General features: G+C 39.4%; 1 protein-coding gene across 1 annotated transcript in view; it reads left to right on the top strand.

The window, feature by feature from the left end:
* The window catches only part of sntb1.L (syntrophin, beta 1 (dystrophin-associated protein A1, 59kDa, basic component 1) L homeolog), a 107,260-nt gene that overhangs the window by 57,890 nt on the left and 22,099 nt on the right, over window positions 1–27,271 (top strand). Inside the window, exon 3 of the mRNA XM_018268238.2 lies at window positions 16,108–16,315. Coding sequence (XP_018123727.1) covers window positions 16,108–16,315 — 208 coding nt within the window. The remainder of the gene's footprint in view (window positions 1–16,107; window positions 16,316–27,271) is intronic.

Below are 27,271 nucleotides of genomic sequence, written 5' to 3'. Positions count from 1 at the left end.
GGAATTTGGACCCTACCAACCAGACTGCTGAAATTACAAACTGGAGAGCTGCTGAATAAAAAAAACTAAATTACTCAAAAACCACAAATAATAAAAAATGAAGACCAATTGTCAATTGTCTCGGAATATCACTCTCTGTATCATATTAAAAGTTAATTGAACAACTTTGACCAAGATTATGGCATGTTGCAGTTGGCTAAATTGATTTGTACTGGTTTATATTTCCAATTTAGCACATGCATTCTGTTAAGGAGCATTTTCTACTTTTGCCATAGTTTCCCCATAATCCAACAATGCCCACAGAATTTTTATTAAAACTTTATCTATCACTGACTAGTTGAAGGGCAGGGAAGGAGGAATTTGTATGTTTTTCCAGGATGAAGGTAAGCAGTTTAACTAAGCACAAATGGCCTGACTGATGTTTATGAGAGAAGAAAAGCAAAGGCCACTTGGCTCATCCTCCCCGCATTAATCTTAGCTTTCTCTATGGGGTTATCACTATTCAGCCTCCTTCACACTTATAACTGGGCTGCAGAACTCTGCCAATGACTGAATCCAACCAATTAAATTTATTCCATCAGGCCATACAGTTCAAACAGCTGACCAACAATGTATTTCCACTCACTCTCCCACTCTCATGTATTCATTTACTTTAATTGTTCATCCTTTACTATATTTCAGCAAGGGTTGCACAAATAATAGCACCCAATTTATAGTTTTGCCCTAGTTTTGAACTGAGATTTAAAATAAGAAAAAAAAAAAATCAATGTATTCAGGGCAGGCGGAAAGCCTTCTTGTTCATCCAAGTGAAACTGACATTCCTGCTTCTGAAAAAAGTCTCATTCTTATTTAAAATTAGACTTCAGATGAAGGCCAAATGGTCAGTGCCATGGAGTTCTTTTGTTATTTTCTATTTTCCACCATTGTTGATTTAAATAGATTCATACGCACTTTATCCCTTAAAAGGTTCTTTGAGAATGTTGAACTTAATAAAAAAGAACTGAGTGAGATATCTGGAAGTCAAAGGGTATTGAATAATGGTGGAGAGGAGAATTTTGAAGATTTTGTTACACAAATGAGAGTATTTGCTGATATAGGTGAGTCGGATAATATTGCTAATAGCGGGGATAGTAATATAGTGCACACAGATCTGAAACCCAAATCAACATTTTATCCTATGGGACATGATGGTCTCTTTTTGGATCGTTTCTATACATTGGTCATGATTTGAAATCTCTATCTAAAAAAGGGAAAAAAGGGAAAGTAAACAACAACAAAATAACTAAATCGACCTAAAAAGGAATATGAGGCACTGAAATCCCTTAAAGATAATGAACACATTGTGATACGTAAATCTGATAAAGGTGGATCCATTGTAGTGCTAGATAGAGAATATTATAAGAGTGATATAATGATGCAGTTAGGAGATCAAAAACAATAGCAATTAGTGATGTGGGGTCGGGATTCCCCCGACACTTACCCACATCCAAGCGTCCGGGTTGCTTTTATAGAACCGCGCTGATGGCGTCACAAATGGGACGGGGCAAGCAGGCGCATCGTCTATAAAAGATGAACCCTGAAGTCGGAAGCCGGCATGTTGCACGACACACGAAGAAGCGTGCGAGGTCTGGAAAGCAATCGGAGTTTACTGCAGATTGCTCTGAACTGCTCTCAGTTCCCGAATGTAGGGGCCAGCTCACAATATACAGTATCTATACACTATGACAAGCACTATACATGGTTAATTAGTAATTCTTTCGGATCCACATTTCAAATCAGCTAAGGATGCAGTGTATTCTGCTAGCCCTAAGCTTAACTCCCCAACAGCAGTCCAGAGCACACTGAGCATGTGCAGTGCCACTGACACACAAAAGATGGCCTAACAAGATCCAAGGCAGGGAGATGTTGTGGACAACTTTAGAGGCTTGGATCATTACTGTTGTAGAAGCTGCAGAATCTCAGGGCTGGTACAGTAAATGCAGGGCAGTATCATAAAAATAAAGCATTTCTAGCCATATTAATTTCAAGGATTTAGTTCTCCTATAAAGAGTGTAAAGGTGGTATTCCTAGCAACTTTGCAATTGGTTTTCATCATTTATGTTTATGATTTTCAAATTATTTGCTCTCTCTTCTGCCTCTTTCCAGTTTTCAAATGGAGGTCACTGACCACGGCAGCCAAAAAACTATTGCTCTGTGAGGCTACAATTTTATTCTTATTTATCTTTCTATGCAGGCCCTCTCCTATTCATATTCCTGTATCTCGTTCAAACCACTGCCTGGTTACTAGGTTAAATAAGCAACCCTAGTAACCATATAGCTGCAAAACCAAACTGGAGAGCTGCTGAACAAATAGCTAAATAACTGAAACCCCTTACAAAAATGAAGACTAGTTGCAATTTGTCTCAGAATGTCAGTTTCAGCCTCATACTAAAAATACTCCTTTTGAGGGATTCTGTCATGATTTTATTTCGAAATTACACTGTTTACACTTCAAATATTTCACTCTATGGTATAAAATTAAATTTCTGAACCAGCCAGCACCGGATTCGCTGGGCGGGCGCCCCTAGGCCGTGCACTCCGCGCGGTCCTAGTGCCTGCCCGCACTATCACACGCTGGTGCAAAATCGACAGCGTGCGAGCGCTGGAGCACTGGGGAGCACAGGCTCCCCACAGAGCAGCTGGGTGGCATGCCGCCCCCAAAAATGTGCCGCCCTAGTCCCGGGCCTATGTGGCCTCGCCACAAATCCGGGCCTGGAACCAGCAAGTGTATTTTTTTAGTTGTAATATTGGTGTGTAGGTGCATTTTGCCTGGTCATGTGCTTTCAGAAAGAACCAGCACTTTAGGATGGAACTGCTTTCTGACAGGCTGTTTTTTCTCCCACTCAATGTAACTGAATGTGTCTCAGTGGGACCGGGATTTTATTATAGAATACTGTTCTTAGATCTACCAGGCAGCTGTTATCTTGTGATTGGAGCTGCTATCTGGTTACCTTCCCATTGTTCTATTGTTAGGCTGCTGGGGGTGGAAAGGGAGGGGGGTGATATCACTTCAACTTTCAGTACAGCAGTAAAGAGTAACTGAAGTTTATCAGAGCACAAGTCACATGACTGGGGGCAGCTGGGAAACTGACAATATCTCTAGCCCCATGTCAGATTCCAAAATGAAACATAAAAAAATCAGTTTGCGCTTTTGAGAAACGGATTTCAGTGCAGAATTCTGCTGGAGCAGCACTATTAACTGATGCGTTTAAAAAAAAAAAAAATTCCCATGACAGTATCCCTTTAACAAACAGCATAAAATGCAATCACCTGTGTGCAACTGGCGACGAATTTAATAAAAAAGGAATTGGGCCTGGTAGCGGGAAGAGACTATTCTAGCAATGTTAATCTAACCCACATGGCTTGCCTCTCAGGAGCCGACCGACGGGTACGCTGGCATTATTAAGAAGGTCAAGGTAATTATCAGTGCGCCAGTGTTTACCTCTGCTTAATAATAAAAGTGTCATATGCTAGTGGTGGAATTTCATATCAGTCCCAAAAAAGGTAACGCACAGAGTAACTGATGGCAAGAGAGCCTGTTATTAATGCCAGGGCAGCGGGCGACGTTCCTGTTACAGGGTACAGTTTGGGCTTTTCCTTCTATAGCTCTGCTTGTACTTAAATGGGAAAGTTCTCAGTGACAGAGGGGAACAAGCTTTGCTCTCTATTTTCATAGTTTTATTCATTTTTATTGCAGAAGAAATTTGCCGTAAACTGAAGGCGGAGAATTTGAAATTTTGATGCATTTTGATTTTTTTTTTCTGTGAAACATTTGGGGGCAGATTTACTTAGGGTCGAATATCGAGGGTTAATTAACCCTCGATATTCGACTGTCGAAGTTAAATCCTTCGAATATCGAAGTCGAAGGATTTAGCGCTATTCAATAATCATTTTATCGAACGATTAAATCCTTCGAATCGAACGATTCGAAGGATTTTAATCCATCGATCGAACGAAATTCCTTCGATCAAAAAAAGCTTAGAAAGCCTATGGGGACCTTCCCCATAGGCTAACATTGAGGTTCGGTAGGTTTTACTTGACGAAGTAGGGGGTCAACGTTTTTTTAAAGAGACAGTACTTCGACTATCGAATGGTCGAATAGTCGAACGATTTTTAGTTCAAATCGGTCGAAGGTCGAAATAGCCAATTCGATGGTCGAAGTAGCCCAAAAAAACGTTCGAAATTCGAAGTATTCTTCTATCCTTCACTCGAGCTAAGTAAATGTGCCCCTTCATTTCTTCACTTCCCTGTACAGCGGGAAGTATTTAACAGTAAACTAATTTGCCATTGTCTTCCTAAAAAAGATTTTTAGTTAATTTAAATGGTCAGTTAAAAAAACCTACAGGACACCCACGCCCCCCTCTGATTAAATGATACAGACGCAGAAGGACACCGAAACTGGCTCCATTTTTAATTTCACACAATACGTGGAGCTTTAATATTGTGTTATTAAAAGAAGCCAACGTCCCACTGCTCCGCTCCAACCATTTGTTATTAGAAGTCTGTTTTTATTGCCTGGGGATAGAGAACAATGGTCATAAATAGCAGCGGGCTGATTTTGCATTTTTTATTTAAGGGATCCTGTGAACGCTCATCAAGAGATTGTTATGACAGTGCGCTGTCATGATTCTTACAACAAAACTACAGAGTCTAGTAGAACTAATAAAGGCCACTTTGACTAGAAGGAAACTTAAAAGAGTCTTCGGGGGGGGGGGGGGAAAGAGCATCATCTATAGTGCAGTGTTCGGCTGGTCCCGGCCGTCTGTTTTGCAGATGTCTGACATTGTATGGTGAGGACAGAAAAAAAAACAGCAAATGTGGTGGGGCCATGAGATATGTATCCAAAATGGAAGCATTACCGGAGGGTAGTGGCCATCGATTCTCAGAAGCTCAAGTGCAAAGTTGAGTGAGCACTAACACTATTCAATAATTTATTTGCACCAATACATGCGCCTGGTAGGGTTGCCACCTTTTCTATTAAATGTTACCGGCCAGTGGGCCGTCCATGATGCAAAAAGGGGTGGAGCCACGCACAGTGACGCAAAAGGGGTCTGCCGGTAAAATACCGGCCAGGTGGCAAACCTAGCTCCTGGGCAATCTTGGCTGACACATGACGGAAATAAATTGTGGGTGACCAGCAATTTCATGTGCATTGAGGGTCACCCACAGCCACGGACCCCCCTACAGAGGAAGCGGACCTGGACCCCACTGCGGCCGTAGGGTCTGCTTACTATGTAGTTAAAGAGGTTGTTCACCTTTCAATTGATCCAAAAAAAAAATCTTTTAGTATGATGTAGAGAGTGATATTCTGAGACAATTTTCAATTGGTTTTCATTTTTTATTATTTGTGTTTTTTGAGCTATTTAGCTTTTTATTCAGCAGCTCTCCGGTTTGCATTTTCAGCAATCTGCTAGGGTTAAAAATACCCTAGCAACCATGCACTGATTTGACCCCCGTTTGAAAGCTGGAGTCAGAAGAAGAAGGCAAATAATTCAAAAACCATTAAAAAAAAACAATGAAGACCAATTGAAATGTTGCTTATAAAAAGCTAAAAGGTGAACCACTAACATAACTAATGCTCAGCCTGGACCTGGTGTTAAAGGGGTGGTTCAGGTAAAAAAAAAAGACCAATTAAAAAGTTGTGTAGAATTGGCTGTTCTATTACATACTTAGGGGCAGATTTATCAAAGATCATAGTGAAAATTTGAATTTAAAAAATTCAAATTCCAAGCTAATTTTTGTGTACTTCGTCTAGGAAATAGTCCAAATTCGAATTTGAAAAAGATTTGAATAAGCGAATTTATAATGTACTGTCTCTTTAAAAATTCGACTTCGACTATTTGCCATCTAAAACCTGCCGAATTGCTGTTTTAGCCTATGGGGGACCTCCAAGAACCCATTTGGAGTAAATTGGTGGACTTTGAAAAATCAAAGTTTTTCCAAAAAAAAAACTTTGATTTTTCAAAGTCCACCAGTTGACTCCAAATTCGATCGAATGCGCTATTGATTAGATTCGTACGATTCGAATTCGATCAAAAACGGACCTATTCGATCGAAAACGGACCTATTCGTCAAAAAAACGGTTGGTGTTTTTGAATTCGAATTTCATTTGTAAATTCGAAATTCGACCCTTGATAAATCTGCCCCTAAATGTTAACTTAAAGGTCAACCACCCATTTAAAGATAGAATTTTGTTGGATGCTCCTTGTTCTAAACTCTCCATTCTGCTGAGCATTAGATGCTTTGTTTTAGATTAGTCAGCGGCAGCACAATTCCAGCCTTGATATAAAACTCTCTTATGTTCAAATTTAGCTGTAATTCTGGGAAATCAAAGGCAATTAATGTGAAGTTTAATATGTATTTTGCAACTGTCCAAAAAAAAAAAAAGAAAACGCCAGAGATGATTAGCACGATTCTGAGTCCCAAAGTCCTCTCCATCTTTAGTAATGTTTAAATATGAGTCAAATGGGAGATGATATATTAGCTGCTAAAGATTAATGTGAATTTTCCTGCATTCCAGCTATTACTGACTGATGTTTTCTGAGCGTTTTCTGAAATGAGTACAACTGAACCATTGCAGCTTTATGAAAGGAAGACTATAGATTTGCATTGCTTTTGTGGTGCTCAGGCTTTATCAGAATTAGCCAAAAGTGAGAAATAATACAAAATATAAAGGGTGTTAAAGGAGAACTAAACCCCCAAAATTAATATGGCTAAAAATGCCATATTCTATATATTGAGCTTATTGCACCAGCCTAAAGTTTCAGCTTGTCAATAGCAGCAATGATCCAGGACTTCAAACTTGTCACAGGGGGTCACCATCTTGGAAAGTGTCTGTGACACTCACATGCTCAGTGGGCTCTGAGCAGCTGTTGAGAAGCTAAGCTTAGGGCTCGTCACTAATTATCAAACAGAAAATGAGGTTGGCCTGTTATATAAGCTGATGCTACAGGGCTGTATAATTAAGATATAATTAATCCTTATTGGAAGCAAAACCAGTCTATTGGGTTTATTTAATGTTTACATGATTTTCTAGTAGACTTAAGGTATGAAGATCCAATTTATGGAATGATCTTTTATCCTGAAAACCTCAGGTCCTGAGCACTCTGGATAACAGGTCCCATACCTGTACTTGACCCCAATTAAGATAACAGGTCCCATACCTGTACTTGACCCCAACTAAGATATAATTAATCCTTATTGGAAGCAAAACCAGCCTATTGAGTTTATTTCATGTTTACATGATTTTCTAGTAGACTTAAGGTATGAAGATCCAATTTATGGAATGATCTGTTATCCTGAAAACCTCAGGTCCCGAGCACTCTGGATAACAGGTCCCATACCTGTACTTGACCCCAATTAAGATATAATTAATCCTTATTGGAAGCAAAAGCAGCCTATTGGGTTTATTTAATGTTTACATTTTCTAGTAGATTTGAATATCCAAATTATGAAAAAATTGGTTATCCACAAAAAACCCAAGGTCCTGAGCATTCTGGATAACAGGTCCCATACCTGTAGCAGATATCAGCAAATTCTTATGAACCGCAATGCTACAGTCAAACAAGTACACTTTGTGGTATAGGTGCTTTTTCCTACATGGTCACACACAGGACTCCAGTCCAGACACCAATCGGATTCCAGATCCTACAACTGGGTGCTGTGCAATTCCCTATAAATCACAGTGATAGTCATATCCAAATCTATGACATGAACCATTGGATTACAGTGAGCACTCAGCACTGGTTATAACGTGGGCACAAGAGGGAATGCTTGAAATTCTTGGCACACTTGTAGGCTTGCTCACTGTCCTTGGGAGTCCTTCATGTTTTTGTTTTAGTCAGTACTTGCTTTGTTTGGCCGTGACTCTTTGCCAAGTTCAATGCACAACAATGTTTGATCAATACTATATTGCCCCTGTATTGTATAACAGTATCACTCCTGTAGCTTACGGAGTAAGTAGTAAGTGATATTTGGAAGGCAGTGTTGAGTGCATTAGAAATGAACGAGCTTTAAAACCCACTGTGCTTAAAAGAGGTAGTTCACCTTAAAACAACTAGTTGTTTTCAGATACATCACCAGAAATAACGACTTTTTCCAATGACTTCCTATTTTCTGTGTCACCGTTTTTCTAATATTGGGGTTAGTTCACACGAGGAGATTTTGTCGCCTGGCGACTAGTCTCTTCGACTTCTGGGCGACAATCTCCCTCCTCGTGTTTTCCCATCCGCTATAATGAAAAGTTGCCTGCGCTAAAGCACACTCGGCGCTGCGTTTTCAGAAGTCGTCCGAAGTTTCCTCATCAGGCAACTTCAGATGACTTCTGAAAACGCAGCTTCGTGCGTGCTTTAGCGCAGGCGACTATTATTATAGCGGATGGGAAGAAACGAGGAGGCAGTTCGGGGATTGACACAGAGAAGAAGAGGCGATTAGTCGACAGGCGACAAAATCTCCCCGAATCTCCTCTTGTGAACAAACCCTTCGAAGTGAAAGGTGTAATTTTTCAACTTCTGAAGCAGCTCTGGGAGGGGGGTCGCCGACCCTGTAAACTGTTCTAAATTGATACATTTAGTTGATACATTTCTTATCTTTGTCCCTGCTGAGCAGAATCCCTGAGTTTCATTACAGGCAGCTGTTAGAATTGATACAATAGTTGCTGATACTCCAGAGATGCTGCTGAGAAATGTATCAACTAATGGAGCAAAACTGTAACTGTTTAGAGTCTGTACCTGAATTACTGAGCTGCCAGACTCAAACACCAGAGACAGGGACATTCACCTTTAAACTTAGATTTTGGAAAATCACTAAAAAATAAATAATGAAAAGTAATTGAAAAAAGTCTTTATTTCAGGGGAACAATCTGAAAACAACTGAATTGAAAAAAGTGTTTGGAAAGTGAACTTAATATGATGTAGAGAGTGATATTCTGAGTCAATTTCCAATTGGTTTTCAATTTTTATTATTTGTGGTTTTTTGATTTATTTAGCTTTTTATTCAGCAGCTCTCCAGTTTGCAATTTCAGAAATCTATTTACTATTGTTCACATTCCCCTTGCAACCATACGTTGATTTGAATAAGAGACTGGAATATGAATAGGAGAGGCCTGAACATGACTAATAAAAAGTGGCAATAACAATACATCTGTAGCCTTACAGAGCCGTCAGTGACCCCCATTTGAAAGCTGGAAAGAGTCAGAAGAAGAAGGCAAATAATTAAAAAAAAACTATAAAAAATAAATAATGAAGACCAATTGGGAAGTTGCTTAGAATGGGCCATTCTATACAGTGTCGGACTGGCCCACAGGGATACCAGGAAAAGTCCCGGTGGGCCCAGGTGTCAGTGGTCCCTCATGCTGCTAAATATTTGGCCTATTTCATGGCCATTCCCTATTTCTATGAGAACAAAGAGGCTAAATAGATGGAATAATTGGTTATAGGATGTATAACTAAAGAGACTAGGAGGATAGAGGTGGATTGAGGAGAGGAAGAACAATAGTACTGAGAGTGGGCCCCTGGCCTAAATTTTCTTGGTGGGCCCTTGGTCTAAGGTTTTCTAGTGGGCCCCTGGTGTCCCAGTCCAACACTGATTCTATAACATACTAAACGTTAACTTAAAGGCAGGGCCACCATCAGGGGGACACAGGGGGTACAAGTGTACCGGGCTGAACTTTTTAAAGAGCCGGGCCCCCTTTGACAGCGCTGAAGCCGTGCTGCGTCCTTCCGAAGTCCCAAACAGCCGAAATGCAGGAGTGCCGGAAAAGCTGAACAGCCCGAAGCCACGAAAATAGCTGAAGCCGATGTCCTGAAGTGTATAAAGGGGGCCCTGGCACCAATTTTTTTTAAAAAATATTCTTTGGGGCCCCAATTTTTTTTTAAGTTGTAAGGGGGGCCCTGGCACCAATGCTTTCTCAAAAAAACTTTTACGGGTGGGCCCTGGCGCCAATATATTTTTTTCACTTATAGGGGAGCCCTGGTCCCCGATAGCTTTTTATAACTTGTGTGTGGGGGGGTTTCCTTTTTTAGCGCTGATGTCTGTGTGTTTTTTTTAACTATGATCTGGAGTGGGCGGGGCTTGGGGCCAGGGTGGGCGGGGGCCAGGAAGCCCCGAAAATATTGGTGTACAGGGCCCTGTGATTTCTAACAGCGGCCCTGCTTAAAGGTGAACCACCCCTTTAAAGGGGATCTGAATAACTACAAAAAATGAATTGATGTAAATGTATTCAGAGTGATCCTCTCATAAAATGTGCAATTTGCATTAATTTTGCTGTGTTACGCTGATAATATCAGGCTTTTAAACAGCTGTCTTTGAGCAACCCTACATTTAATTGACTATACGGAAAGTGCATTGACAGGGTCTAAAACGGTTACTACCTTGAAAACCACTAAAAATAAAAAATAAGACTGCCAATCGGGAACTTATGATTTGTCAGTACTATTTCACTGTTCTGGATCTTCCACCAGGCCACCAGGAGAAACCATGGTGAAACCTTTCGCCTGTCCGGGGGTGGCAGCTGGTGGTGTGCAGTGTAGGGGGAGATGTTTAGCAGTGGCCGCTGAAGCTCGTTGGGAAGAGGTCGGTGCCAGCTTGGGGCCTGGAGTGATGGCTCCTTGCTGTTTGATGTTAACAGTTATTGTAGGCTAGGCTCTTGTGTTATATTCATTTAATAAAGATGTGAACAATGGACTGTAGAATTAACTGCCTAATTATGGGACCTTAGTCCATCACCTGTAATGAGTGGTAGCAGGGTCAGAGCAAAAGGGTATTGCAAAATTACCAGAAAATATATTTAGGGCTGGACTGGACCAGCGGGACACTAGGGGGCACATTTACTAAGGGTCGAATTTCAAAGTGCTAAAACTTCGAAATTCGACCAATGAATTGAAAAAAAACGATAGTCAACGTTTTTTTTTTGGTTTGAATTTAGATTTTCAAAAAAAAAAATTTTTACTTCTAAAAACTTAGCCAAATATTGGCTATAGGTTCTAGGAGGTCCCCATAGGCTAACATAGCAATTTGGCAGGTTTAAGGTGGCGAAGTGTCGAATTCAACGGTTTTTTAAAGAGACAGTACTTCGATTTTTCAATGGTCGAATATTCAAAGTTTTTTCAATTCGAATCGAATTTTGGCCTATTCGATGGTCGAAGTACCCAAAAACTACTTTGAAATTTGAAGTTTTTGAATTCGAAAATTCACTTCGACCCCTAGGAAATGGGCCCCTAGGTAAAAAAAAAGGTGGACCTCGGTTTATCTGGGACCCGCACCCCTTCTTTTGCGCTGCACCCTGACCTCTCGCTCGGCACAGAGAAATAGATATAAAGTAGGTGCTGGGGGACAGAGGGGCTTGTGACTTGGGAGGGGGACCCTGGGCATGCAGCTGAGGGCCAGTGGGGCTTGCAGCTGGGGTAGGGTTGCCACCTGGCTGGTATTTTTCCGGCCTTGCTGGTAAAAATGATGGCTTATCCCAATGTTATTAATAAGGAAAAAAGATAAATATATAGGAAGGTATTTTTTTCAGAAAAGGTGGCAACCCTAAGCTGGGGAGGGGGGCCCAGGGTGGGTTTGGGGCCCCTGAAGTGGCAACCCAATGGGCCCCAGTCTGAATCTGACAGAAATTTACAATACCAGCCCCGGCCTTAGCCGGTGTTTTACCAACTGGCAGGACGACAATCCTACCTATAACTATTGGCTTCACCGATACTGTTCAAGGGACTTAAAGACAAAAAATGGCCCTGCCCTATCAAGAGCTATGATGGGCATTTATGGTTTATATTATGAATATTATTCCCCATACAGAAGCAGGGAGTGCACATTACTTTTTATTTGATTGAAAATAAATAGAATATATAAACCCTACTTAGAGATAAGGTATTTATTAGGCAGATTGACATTAGAAGCACAATAAGACTGAGTTGCCAGGCAGAATTATTAGCTCTATAAAATTGTAAAGCTGCTGTTATTTCAATGTGAAATATTCCTTTTTACATGCATTATAATGTGTGACAACTGTATATCAACAACCTGTATCTTTTCTAAACACTCTTTTCCCTTGCGGTAAGACCTTTTTTCATTTTAGTGCTATAATAAATACCCTGGCTGCTTTATTGTTTCCTTAATGAATAAGCTGCCAGGTAGAAATATTCCAAAATAGAGTGTGTAGCTTTCCATGCTATTCTCTCCCAGCTCCATGTCTGGGAGTTTTACCCCTGATACATGCTCAATGTACTCAGCAAAAAAAGTCTGGGTTTTATAGTACATGTATGGGATCCATTATCCAGAAGCCTGTTTTCCAGAAAGCTCCGCATTACGGAAAGGCTGTCTCCCATAGACAAATAATCCAAACTTTTTCTCTGTAATAATAAAACAGGACCTGGTACTTGATCCACCTAAATTATAATTAATCCTTATTGGCAGCAAAACAAGCCTATTGGGTTTATTTAATGTTTACAGGATTTTCTAGTAGACGTAAGGTATAAAGTTCCAAATTACCGAAAGATCCTATATCCAGAAAACCCCAGATCCTGAGCATTCTGGATAACAGGTGCCATACCTGTAATAATAAAACAGTAAATTGTACTTAAAGGGGGTGTTCATCTTTAAATAAACCTTTAGTATTATGTGGAGAGTGATATTTTGAGACAATTTGCAATTGGTTTTCATTTTTTTTAGCTTTTTATTCAGCGGCTCTCCAGTTTGCAGTTTTAGTAATCTGGTTGCTAGTGTCCAAAATTACCCTAGCAACCATGCACTGATTTGAATAAGGAACTGCTATATGAATAGGAGAGGCCTGGATAGAAAGATGAGTAATTAAAAAAGTATCAATAACTTTACATGTGTAGCCTTACAGAGCATTTGTTTTTTAGATGGGGTCGGTGACCCCCATTTGAAAGCTGGAAAGAGTCAGAAGAAGAAGGCAAATAATTAAAAAAACTACAAAAATCCAAATATTCTAGAAATAATCCAAATTTTTAAAAAGTATTTCCTTTTTCTCTGAAATAATAAAACAGTAGCTTGTACTTGATCCCAACTTAGAAATAATTAACCCTTATTGGAAGCAAAACCAGCCTATTGGGTTTATTTAATGTTTACATGATTTTCTAGTAGACTTAAGGTATGAAGATCCAAATTACAGCAAGAGCAATTAACCTGGAACAACCCCAGGTCCCGAGCATTCTCAGGACCTGTATAATAAAAATAATCCTTTCACTTGAGCCGTAACATCACTAAATTTACATTTAAAAAGGGAAGTTAACATTCTTTTTTATTTGTTTTGGTCTTCGTCTTTTTAATATTTACAATTTTTTATTCTTGGAATTTGAACATTTGCCTGTTACTTAGGCTTAATTAGCCTAGCAATCAGGCAGCAATTTGACAGAATTGAATATTTATAGTAGATGAGCATTACAAATGAGACTAATGGCAAGTTAAAATCTTAAATTCACTGTTAAAGGGCATGTAAAGTCTAAAATAGAATAAGGCTAAAAATGTTGTATTCTGTATACTAAATATAAACATGAACTTACTGCACCACAAGCCTAATCAAACAAATGATTTATGCTTTCAAACTTGGCTACAGGGGTCACCATCTTGTAACTTTGTTATACATCTTTGCAAGACTAAGACTGTGCACATGCTCAGTGTGGTCTGGGCTGCTTAGGGATTGTCAAAACAAAGCTGCTTGAGTTCTGCATGGCTGGGAAGTAAGGCGGGGGCTCCCCCTGCTGTTCATAACTACGATTGTTTCCCTGCTCAGCAGTTAGGGACCATCTGACAATTCCTATCCACAGCAGTAAATGAAGGGAGAATGTCACTGCATACAGTCAGGTTTCTTATAAAAACGGTACACATTTTTTAATTAAAGTATATTGGAGATAGGTTTCTTTTTCATTACAGAAAGTAAAAATGAGATTTTATTTTTTTTGCCTTTACATGCCCTTTAAAGCAACAGTTTATTATAAATAGGGAACATTCGGGTGAAAAACTAAGTAATATAATGCATTAGCTGCATATGTAGGACTGTATGTGGCAAAGATGCTTGCAGCTATGGGATCCGGTATCCAGAAACCCATTATCCAAAAACCTTTTATCCAGAAAGCTCCAAATTACAGAAGGCAATCTCCTATACACCCCATTATAATTCAAATCACTTTCCGTCAAGGCAGAGTGTGTCTGTTTAATGGAGTTACTTTTTGACGCAAGTAGGGCATCTTGATAAATAGCGACAGCCCAAAATATGATTGTTGTGCGTCTAATGATCTGGAATCTGACTATTCTTATAAACAAACAGACCATTAGCATAGCATGTCAGGTTTAGAAATCCATATACATAGATCTGCCCAAATCGTACATAGGATTTAGCAAGTCATTTAATGTAATCTGCCTGGTCAGTCTCACTGTGCAGTAACGAGCCCGAAATCCGTTTGTGTTCCTTGTTGCTAGCCAACCGTCCTCATATGCTCTGCAGTAAACTGTGAAGTGAAAGAAATAATCGCTCTTTGCTAATGGCGTTTCACAGTGGGAGAAAAGTCGGCAATAAACAGAATATACAGAGACTCTTATATTACCTTGGTAAATGAGTGAGAAAATGCGATACTGTTTATCACAAGCCCTGCCCTACTCACAGGTTGCTATAACTTATATGATAAATTGCCCCTTGTAAATATGCCTATGTTTTTCGCATTAGGGCCTGAAGAGGTGTCAGTAGAGCCCTCTATCCTCCTACCCAAATTTATATGTCAATAAAGGGATACTGTCATGGGAAAAATGTTTAAAAGTTAATAGTGCTGCTCCAGCAGAATTCTGCACTGAACTCCGTTTCTCAAAAGAGAAAACAGGTTTTTTTTATATTTAATTGTGAAATCTGACATGAGGCCAGACATATTGTCAGTTTCCCAGCTGCCCCAAGTCATGTGACTTGTGCTCTGATAAACTTCAGTCACTCTTTACTGCTGTACTGCACCTCCCTCCCTTTCCCCCCAGCAGCCTAATAACAGAACAATGGGAATGTAACCAGATAACAGCTCCATGACACAAGATAACAGCTGCCTGGTAGATCTAAGAACAGCACTTAGTAGTAAAATCCAGGTCCCACTGAGACACATTCAGTTACATTGAGTAGAAGAAACAACAGACAAACAACAGCAGATCATTTTAATCATTCTTCTACTTGCTAGAAAATGAAAGCAAATATCTGATTGGTTGCTATAGATAAGTGCTCTGGCACATTTAAGCACCTATGTTAGCAGAGCTTTTGGTAGAGAGAAAGGGAACCCAGGCAATGGACGAAGCATGGGGTGCTATTTAAAGGAGAACTAAAGCTCCTAGGGACAGAAATAGGTTTGGGCTTCTATACCAGCCCAAGGCAACCACAGTCCTTTAGCAGTAAAGTCTGCAAAGATGCCCCAGTAGCTCCCCGTATTCTTTTATGCCTATCAACAAAAGTTTATATGACCTCATTTTCTATTTGATGATTTGCGACACCCCCTAGGCTGAGCTTCTCAACAGCTGCTCAAAGCCCACTGAGTGTCACACACGCTACTAACAAAATCCCAAGATGGGAAACTCCTGTGACAACTTTGAAGGCCTGGATCATTACTACTATGGAGATGCTGAACCTTTAGGCTTGTTCAATAAGTTCAGTATATAAAATATGGCATTTCTAGCCATATTCTTTGGCATCTGAAGTCTCTTCAATTTGCCTCAGAGGGGGCAATGGGACCAGTCCCTGGATCAACTTGTACTATGAGCTATCTCCCATAACCCTGTATTCCCTCACTTGCTAAACACCATCCAACCCCTTCTTATACCTATCTAATGTATCAGCCTGTACCACTGATTCAGGGAGACAATTCCACATCTTCACTGCTCTCACTGTAACAAACCCCTTCCCAATATTTAGGCGGAACCTCGTTTCTTCTAATAAGGCACACCCAAAATGCAATCCTGCAACTATAACTCTCAGCATTGCCTTGAACGTCACTCTGTCTTTGTCAAGCTTAAAAAACTGGTTTGCTCTCCTCTGCAAGCTATGTGGGAGAGGATTATTAATTTTTATGTTTATTTTATTTGCAGAAATCTGGAGTTACATTCACCTGACACAAAGCACACGGTGGTCCTCCGAAGTTCTGACCCCGTCACCGCACAGGCCTGGTTTAATGCTATACACTCAACTGCCTCCGATCTGATCGGCAAAGTGATAACAGAAGTTAAAGAGCAATTAGGGAAAAGCGGGATCTCGGGAGGCACGGATATTAGGCACTTGGGCTGGCTGGCGGAAAAGGCAAGTAGCAGAACCCATTGTCCTTTTGCTGAATCTATAACACTGGCATTTGGAACAGTGGCATCAATCTGTTTCCTGACTGAGAAGGGCAACATCAGAAGAGTTCTCTGTTTTACTTTCTGAATATCTCTCTGACCATAGTGACCAGTAGGTGGCGCTGATGTGACCAAATTCATTACATTGGCAGTTCGTGAAAACGTAAATAGCACCGAAACCAAGAAAAAATTATTATTGGAAATAGCAAATGTGCTTAGAAAAGCACCCTGAGACGTGTTATATTTATTTAGTTTCCCACAAGTTTTTGTGGAAATGTAATTATCCTCTGTTGACTTTTCCCAACTAACACCGGGTACATATGATACCCCTATAAAATGAGCTGTTAATCACAAGAGCAGCAATTATTTCAGCAAGATATTGGGGGACTGGGTCTGCAGGGGCCAATTCAGCGGCATTTATCTATTTATTGCTATTTTTACATTAATTTTTTCCCCCTCTGGATCTTTACTCTTTTCATCCAATCTTTCATTCAAGTCACTGCCTGGTTATTAGGGTCAGTGAGACTTCAGCAACAAAACAGTAATTTGCATTTTAAACTGAGATCTGCAGAACAAAAAAAGACCAGTTAGATGTTGTATTTTAATAGAGCCAGCTTCATCATCATACAGAGGGGCAGATATACTAAAATTCAAACAGGGGGTTCCTATTTACTAAACACTTTTTTCAACACTGTTGAACGTATTGATTCACCTCTCAAAGCTTATGAAAGTGTCAGAATGTGCCCAACTGGATGGTTTGAGCAGTCAAACACCATTCTGTTCAGTGAGGTGTTAGCGCTGAGTTCCAACACCAACAACCCCCCCCCCCCGAACGCATTAACCACAAAAGCAAAAATTGCAACTGGATATTAATTTATTTTTTTGTTGGAATTGTATCAGTCCAGAAAAAAAGATTGTTAAAGGAGAACTAAAGCCTTACTAAAGAAGTTTCTAGAAATGTTGTACATTATGGGGCCGATTCATCAATAGTCGAATATCGAGGGTTAATTAACCCTCGATATTCGACTGGGAACTAAAATCGTTCGACTTCGAATATCGAAGTCGAACGATTTTGCGCAAATCCTGCCATCGATCGATCGAACGATTAAATCCTTCGAATCGAACGATTCGAAGGATTTTAATCCAACGATTGAAGGAAAATCCTTCGATCAAAAAATCACAGGCAAGCCTATGGGGACCTTCCCCATAGGCTAACATTGACTTCGGTAGGTTTTATCTACCGAAGTAGGTGGTCGAAGTATTTTTTAAAGAGACAGTACTTCGATTATCGAATGGTCGAATAGTCGAACGATTTTTACTTCGAATCGTTCGAATTCGAACGAATTTAACCAATTCGATGGTCGAAGTACCCAAAAAATACTTCGAAATTCGAAGTTTTTTACATTCGAATTCTTCACTCGAATTTTGTAAATCTGCCCCTTCTGTACCAGCCCAAGACAACCACAGCCCTTTAGCAGTAAAGATCTGTGTCTCCAAAGATGCCCCAGTAGCTCCCCATCTTCTTTTCTGCTGATTCACTGCACATGCTCTGTGCTGCTGTCACTTACTGAGCTTAGGGACCCACTCACAATATACAGTACACATAGAATAGAAATGTCACAATAAAAGGCTGATTAGTAATTAATACAGATAATTACTACATGGCAGCACAGAAACCAGTGCAATTAGCATCAGAATTTAATAATCAGCAAACCTGTAGCATCAGCTTATATTACAGGGGAAGCTCATTTTCTGCTGGATAATTAGTGACAAGCCCTAAGCTTAGCTTCTCAACAGCCAATCAGAGCCCACTGAGCATGTGAGTGTCACAGACACTTTCCAAGATGGTGACCCCCTGTGACAAGTTTGAAGTCCTGGATCATTGCTGCTATTGACAAGCTCAAACTTTAGCCTTGTGCAATAAGTTCAATATATAGAATATGGCATTTTTAGCCATTCGTTTTTAGGGTTTAGTTCGCCTTTAAAGGGGTTGTTCAACTTTAAATTAACTTGTATTGGTTTTCGTTTTGTATTATTTGTGTTTTTGAGTTATTTAGCTTTTAATTCAGCAGCTCTTCAGTTTGCAATTTCAGAAATATGGTTGCTAGGGTCATATTTACCATAGCAACCATGCATTGATATGAATAAGAGACTCGAATATGAATAGCAGAGGGACCGAATAGAAAGATGAGTAATAAAAAATAAGAATAACAATACATGTGTAGACATAAACAGCATTTGTTTTTAGATGGAGTCAGTGACCCCCATTTGAAAGCTGGAAAGTCAGACGAAGGCAAATAACTATAAAAAAAGAAAAAATGAAGGCCAATTGAAAAGCTCCTTAGAATTAGCCATTCTATAACATACAAAAAGTTAACTTAAAGGTGAGCCACCCCTTTAAATTTGAAAATATAGTATTAATGTTAAATCAGCCCATTTAAGGTTCACTGGTCCTTTAATGACATGAATATTAGAATACTGTTTATTTTCAGGCAGTGCTTGATCGAGTCGGGTCCTGTCCTTTGTGTGGCCAGGGATGAAACGTCTCTTCGTTTGCAGACTAAACACTCTCAGGATGTTTTTTAGAGAAGGAAATACACTTCTGTCTGTTTGGGGGCCAAAAACACTTTGCGGCATCGGGGCATTCGCTACATCCCTTTATTTTCTTAGTCATATCATGTTCAAAGGCACAAACCAGAAATAGAAGGAAAAAAATTGTAAATTCATCCTCTGTATTTACAGGTTTTTTTTATGTTTTCCCATAAAAACAAATTATACTGAACAAATATTTGCTTTTAAGAGGACTCTTTTATTAAAAACAGATACTGTGGTCTGTCCCGGGCTGAAGTTTCACAATATATATTTTCTTTGTTAATTTGGGAAAGAAACATATTATTTAATGGCCTATGTAGACTTGTGTTTACAGCTGCCTTGTAGGATTTGTTTAAATGTGATTGCACTCCATGCGCAAGCAGTGTAACCCTAATATCCCTCTAATACAAACAGACATTCACAGTCCTAACGGGAATATGAAGCCATGTTTATAAATAGCGAGTAAATTAAATTAAAGGGGACAGATTAACTCCGAGCAGCTGGAGATGAAAGCCATTTCAGCAACTGGGTTGCTATGGGCATTTACCCAAGCAACCAAAAACCTCAATGCATTTTGCAGCTATATTTTTTAATTTTTGCTGTATTCTTGTTTGTTCTTCTATTCAGAACTAATGTAAACAGTTGTCTGGTTGCTAGGGTCATTAAAGTGCTGTATATTTGCAGTGATTTGAAAGGTATTTATAACTACAGTTGCTATTTAAGTCCTCCACTAAGGATTAATTATCTTAGAATCAGGTACAAGGTACTGTTTTTTTTTACAGCGAAAAAGTGAGTCATTTTTTAAAGTATTTAAAAAGCATTCTGGATAACAGGTCCCATACCTGTAGATACAGTGATCCTGTATATTTGAGCAACACAGAGGTCCTGTAGTACCCCAAGATCAATGTATGTACAGGTATGGCGTCTGTTATCAAGAATGCTCAGGACCTGAGGTTTTCCAGGTAAGGGATCTTTCCATAATTTGGATCTCCAGACACAGATGTCCTGTAGTACCCCAAGATCAATGTAGGTAAATATATGGGGCCTGTTATCAAGAATGCTGGGGTTTTCCAGGTAAGGGATCTTTCCATAATTTGGATCTCCATACCTTAAACTTGCTAAAAATCATTTCAACATACAGGGGGTTATCTACTAAACCTCGAAATTTTCTGTTTGGGCTTTTTGGAGGCAAAAACTCAAATTTTTTGCGGATAAAGAGTTTTACAATTCAAAAAGCCCGAATCCGTTCTCTCGGACCTATCGAGGTCCCGCAAAAGTCAATGGGAGTAGCAACAATCTCAATTTGAGGTTTTCATGGTCTGCGCTGGGTTTAGCCCAAAAATCTGACTTTTCCGGCTTTCCGGCCAAAAATCCAAGCAACTTGGGAAAAAAGCCTGAAAATTTAGAGCGATTCAGTTTTTTGCTTGATTTTTTCTGCAATCCGATTAAATTGAGTTTTTTTATAATAAATAAGCTGAAATCGGGCATTGGAGTTTTGTCGTGGTTTTTTTTAAAATAAAATATGAGATAAATTCGGAATTTAGAAAATAACCCCCTTAATAAACCCAACAGGATTGTTTTGCCTCAGTTAAAGGGCATGTAAAGGCAAAAACATAAAATCCCATTTTTACTTTCTTTAATGAAAAAGAAACCTATCTCCAATATACTTTAATTAAAAAATGTGTACCGTTTTTATAAGAAACCTGACTGTATGCAGTGAAATTCTCCCTTCATTTACTGCTGTGGATAGGAATTGTCAGATGGTCCCTAACTGCTGAGCAGGGAAACAATCATACTTATGAACAGCAGGGGGAGCCCTCGCCTTACTTCCCAGCCATGCAGAACTCAAGCAGCTTTGTTTATGATGATCCCTAAGCAGCCCAGACCACACTGAGCATGTGCAGAGTCTTAGTCTTACAAAGATGTTTAACAAAGTTACAAGATGGTGACCCCCTGTAGCCAACTTTGAAAGCATAAATTATTTTGTTTGATTAGGCTTGTGGTGCAGTAAGTTCATGTTTATATTTAGTATACAAAATACAGCATTTTAAGCCTTATTCTATTTTAGACTTTACTTGCCCTTTAAGGAATAATTATATCTTAGTTGGAATCAGGTACAAGCTACTGTTTTATTATTACCGAGAAAAAGGAAATCATTTTTTAAAGTATTTTAAAAGCATTCTGGATAACAGGTCCCATACCTGTACATACAGAGATCCTGAGGTACTACAGTAGAGTCTAACACCCAGAGTTATTGCTGGGATGAGGGTTGGAGAAGAGTATGAAAATACAAACTAAAATCAGCGTTTCTATATGCCTTATGTGCTATTAATAGATACTTCTCCTCGGTACCATTCATTTTCAGTCTATATTACGTGAAATATTGATATTATTAATCGCTTGACATTTATACTTTCTTTCGTTTGACATTGATCTCTGTGTAAAAAGCAGTAAGTCGTGTTTTATATCGCTAATCTCGCTTTTTATCTATCTGTTTATATAAATATCCCTTCAGTTGGCTCGCTGGCTTATTAAAGTACGCTGCTGCTAATAAGTAAATGATAACACAGTTTGGACAATTTACATTTTAGAGCAAATGTTTATTCCAGCTGAGATTTCTGAAAGTGATTACCCTCACAACACTAGTTAGAGTAGTAAGGCAAGACTGCAAATGTAGAGCAGAATGGTGACAGTAGGATGAATAAGGGCAGTGGCGTAACTGTCATACAGCAGACCCCCACAACTGTAGAGTGGTCTGTCTATAGTATTCTTCTCCCCAGCCCAAGCCCCTTTTCATGAAAGAGTAGGATGAAAGTAGAAGGACAGAAATGGCAATAGTATGGTAAGATAGCAGCAGTAGGGAAAGCTAGATGTTACAGCAAGAAAGTAGTAGAAGGGCTAAGATGGTCACGCAGGACAGGATGGTAATAGTAGGGCAAAATCAGTGGTGTAACTAACGTTCAGCAGATCCAGAGTTCATGGGGGGGGGGGGAGTGGAGAGAGGGGTCCAGAGGGATCTGCTGTATGTTACTAGTTCCCTTTCATTGCCGTTCACCTCGGCGGGGGGGGGCAGAGGGTCAGGTTTGTGACTTTTCCATGCATCTGGTTTGGAGGGGCGGTCCTGCAACAGTGCACCACTGGGAAGGATAGATGATGAACAGCAAGAAGAAATTAGAAGGGTCAAGATGGCAACAGTAGGACAAGATGACAACAGTAGAACAAGACAGATAAGTAATAACAAAATGAAAATACAAGGGCCAAGAAGGCAACAGCAGAACAAGATATATGAGGAACAGCAGAGGAACAGAGGCAGTAAAGGGGCCAATATGGCAACAGTAGGGCATGATAGATGAACCAAGATGGAAACTTCAGGATAAGATGGTAACAGCAGGATGAGATATATAAAGAATAACAAGATATAAGTTGAAGGGCCAAGATGGCAACAGCAAGCCAAGATGGTAAAAGTAGGGCAATATAATAAGGGCAATATAGTAGTAGGGCAATATAATAAGAAATAAGTAGAAGGGTCAACATGGTAATGTAATGTACGGTATATTTATTACAGGTAACAGTAGAACAAGAGAAATAAGGTATAGCAAGATAAAAGTAGAAGGGACAAGATGACAACTGATAGGGCAAGATGGTAACAGTAGGGTAAGATAGATAAGGAATAGTAAGATGCAATTAGAAAGGCCAACATGGCAACTGTAGGGTAAGGTGCGAACAGGAACACTTCATATTAGCAATGCCCATAAAGCCTCTCTCTCGTGTGAAAAAAACAAAACTGTTTGTTAGGTGAATGCTGTTAGTGGTAACACCATAGGCATGTTTTAACCAATGGAAAAAAAGGGTCCAAACCACCCATGCCACTTCCCTTTAAATAATTTATTCTAAACCAGTTCTTGAGATTTATAGCTCATTCTCGTTCTGACCCCTAAGCAGGTGAAAGGTTGCAACAACATGGTAACAATAGGGCATGATAGATGAGGGACAGCAAGGAGAAGGTAGAAGGGCCAAGATAGCAAGAGTAGGACAAGATGCTAACAGAAGGACAAGATACCTTAAAAGCGAGGAACAGCAAGGAGAAAGTAGAAGGGACAAGATAGCAAGAGTAGGACAAGATGCTAACAGTAGGACAAGATACGTTGTAGATGAGGAACAGCAAGGAGAAAGTACAAGGGACAAGATAGCAAAATTAGGACATGATGCTAACAGTAGGACAAGATACATTATAGGTGAGGAACAGCAAGGAGAAAGTAGAAAGGACAAGATAGCAAGAGTAGGACAAGATACTTTGTGGATGAGGAACAGCAAGGAGAAAGTAGAAGGGCCAACCTAGATGACATGTGGGCAATGGTACGTAATATGCACATATACACAAAAGGATAATTAATAATATAAATTTTGGGTTCCCCTTTAAGAAAATGCTTTCTATAAATCTATATTCATAATGGAAGCTTGAAGTTCTAAAACACTGAAAATTACCGCCATATTAAATGAAAAAAGGGAACAGTAAACAAGATTAAAACTGCAATTAATATAAAGTGATTTTGCCGACTGATTAGGCGTGCGGCGCTGTGAGGAGAGGTAAAACAATGCAGATTAGGCTGCCCGGCTAGATATGGGCTCAGAGGGGAACAAGCTCTTTTGTTATTTGTGGGAAAGTTTCTGTTTTGCTCAGTAATTAAATAGGCTCAGGATTAATTATCCCTTTGTCGTCGTCAGCATTTTTAATTTTTTCCCAGAAATGATTTCTCGTTACGGCAGCCAAAATATAAGCTTTTCATTCGTGGTTTTGGGAGTATCTGAGAATATAAACAGGGCCAAAAGTCCAATGAAAAGGAGGTGTTGTGGAACAGGGAGCAATGCCTCTATGTAGAGGTTGTCTTTGTCTTGGGACCCCCAATTCCTACCTGATGCCAGGAGATAGAGATCGGGGAAGCAAGAGCAGCGAGCACCACCTGCCCAGTGCGACCCTGCCAGTGCTGTAACTAGATATAACTGGGCCCTACAGAAAAAAAATTTTCAGGCCCCCAAAATGTCTAGAGATTGACCTGTTTTACCAATATTTATTGAAATTGTATATGAATAATGACCTCATAGGGTCCCTATAACCTCCTGCCCCCGTAGGGTCTGCTTCCTCTGTAGTTACGCCCCTGTCTGAAGCTGTCGCAGATGTGCCTGGTAATGGATAGATAATTCCCCCAAATCTAGAACAGCAAATGGTCTTCTATAACATCCTGGGTACATGTGAAAGGCCTAAAATTGTTGCTAACCTTATGATTATCAATATGATGTAGATATGTGTAGATATGATATAGAATGTAATTCAGTATATTGTCCTGTTCCGGAGGATATAATTGAGGCTGTAGAGCATTAGCTAATGTAGAGTCCTGCACAGAACCAATTTCTAAGACCCGGACTCGACCCAACCCACAGCCTGCAACCCGAAACGCAACCCACATATTTACCCATTTTGAAACACTACCCGACCCGGAACCCGGAACTGCCTTATCCGCAACCCGCCGCGCAACCAACTTTTTTTGTGGGTACCCGACCCGCTGCAGGACTCTAAGCTAATGATACACTGCTGCCCTTGCAATTCTTTGCTCTACCAGGTTTCTTGCAGTTGTCCTCTCTTGTCCATCTCATGAGCATCTGCCAGCATTTCCTGGAACCGATTCTGGGGAATATTTAGACCATTGCACCTGTTCAGGGGCCCCAATTTGAGCAGGGTCCTTTGGCCAGATTAAATAAACAGCAAAAGCCAAAACCCATGAATAACATATTACAATGTGCGACGGGTGTTTGATTTTCTCAGTATTTGAGTTGGAGATGTTCAGTTTGTGGCCTTCCTTTGCAGCTGTCAAACTCCCATCTTGACTGTCAGGGAATTGTGGGAGACATATATTTCTGCTTGTCAGCTGTTTTATTTTTATACTTGCCTGTGGAAAAACTCTTTAATACATAATATTTAGGGAAAAAGAAGGTGGAAAAAAGATAGGTCTAACTGCCTTGGATCCTTTGGAATATTCCCTTTGTTTATTCTTATAGGAATATAATATTTAACACAAAACAGAGATGGTCAAGGATTTACCCCTTTCAGTTATCCATGCCAACCAATTCATTCTTACCTTTTAATTAAAGGACAAGTAAAGTGATATTCATTGTTGCTGCCAATGTGTTAGGCACCCCCTCCCCCCAGTGAATATTATGATTAACCTTAGAATAACATAAATTGCCAGTGGGAAAACATATGAGACGCTTCGGCTATTCGAAGTCGCCTGAAGTTGCATCGCAAGGAAACTTCATAAAACAGTAATACACCTGCCAAGACTGGAGCCGGTATTACAAATATACTGGCAATGTAGTTGCTGGTAAATTTCCAGATCTGCTCCATAATCTGCACTCTGGCTGTCCTGGCATATAAAAAAATAATTCAGAAAAGTGGCAATGCTATTTATGATATATATATGTATGTATATATATATATATGTGTGTGTATATATATATATATATATATATATATATATATATATATATATATATATATATATATATATATATATATTTATATATATATGTGTATATATATATATATATATATATATATATATATATATATATATATATATATATATATATATATATATATATATATATATATATATATATATACATATACACAAACATACGATCTGGAGCACTCCCAAGTGTTGGTCAATGCCTAGGTGCTGGTTAAATAATCAATATTAAATTAGCAAACAAACCGCAGGGACCTCCTGAAGACGGCTTAAGTTTGGAGCCGAAACATCGATAATAAAATAAGTTTTTGATTTTTACACTTTATGCAAGACCTGGTTGTGCGGTTTGTTTGCTAATTTTATATATATATATATATATATATATATATATATATATATTAGGGATGCACCAAATCCAGGATTCAGTTCGGGATTCGGCCAAGATTCAGCCTTTTTCAGCAGGATTCGGCCAAACTGAATCCAAATCCTAATTTGCATATGCATTTGGTTCAGTACTTTCGCGCAGGATTTGGGAGATTCGGCCAAATCCAAAATAATGGGTTTGGTGTATCCCTAATATATATATACCTGTACATGAAAAACGATTAGTAACCTACTAACTTTTAGTAGGTTATGGAATGGCCAATTCTAAGCAACTTTACAAATGGTCTTCATTATTTATTTTTTATAGTTTTTTGCCTTTTTCTTCTGACTTTATCCAGCTTTCAAATGGGGGTCACTGACCCCATCCAAAACATTTTGTATTATTTGTGGTTTTTATGTTACTTAGCTTTATATTCAGCAGCTGTTCAATTTGCAGATTCATTCAATATGGTTGTTAGGGCCCAAATTACCCCAACAACCATGAATAAGCGATTGAAATATGAATAGGAGAGGGCCTGAATAGAAAGATGAGTAATAAAAAGTGACAATAAATTACAGAGCATGTGTTTTTAGATGGGGTCAGTGACCCCCATTTGAAAGCGTGAAACAGAAGAAGATGGCAAATAATTCAAAAACTAAAAAGAAAAAATGAAGGCCAATTGAAGAGAGAGAGAGTCATTTGTGCTATGGTTTCTGTTGGCAGGAGCATTATTTGCAAAACAGTTGTTCCATAATAATTTTATGGTTATAGAATAGAAATGTGCCAGTTGCATGACTGTCCTTAGTTTTGCAAGAGGTCAGACCCTGGCTCCTTTGTGCAAGGAATCTGTTATCTGCAGGTGAAGTTTATTGCCAGATAAACAGCAAATCAGTAGCTTGTGCATGAATATATGATATGGAACAGTTAGGGGCCAATTCAATAACTTCGAGTGAAGGATTCAAAGTAAAAAAACTTCGAATTTCGAAGTGTTTTTTTGGCTACTTCGACCATCGAATGGGCTACTTCAAACTTCGACTACGAATCGAAGGATTCGAACTAAAAATCGTTAGACTATTCGACCATTCGATAGTCGAAGTATTGTCTCTTTAAGAAAAAACTTCGACCCCCTAGTTCGCCACCTAAAAGCTACCGAACCCAATGTTAGCCTATGGGAAAGGTCCCCATAGGCTTGGCTAAGTTTTTTTTGGTCGAAGGATAATCCTTCGATCGTTGGATTGAAATCCTTCGAATTGTTCGATTCAAAGGATTTAATCGTTCGATCAAACGATTATTCCTTCAATCGTACTATCGCAGTATTTGCGCAAAATCCTTCGACTTCGATATTCGAAGTCATAGGATTTTCATTCCCAGTCGAATATCGAGGGTTAATTAACCCTTGATACCCTTGATGAATTTGCCCCTTAGTGAATTGTAGCTTGTG

This window comes from Xenopus laevis, chromosome 6L, assembly GCF_017654675.1.
Source record: "Xenopus laevis strain J_2021 chromosome 6L, Xenopus_laevis_v10.1, whole genome shotgun sequence".
Classification (NCBI taxonomy): domain Eukaryota; kingdom Metazoa; phylum Chordata; class Amphibia; order Anura; family Pipidae; genus Xenopus; species Xenopus laevis.
Note: the sequence above shows the minus strand (reverse complement) of the source record. Positions and strands in the feature narration are given on the sequence as shown.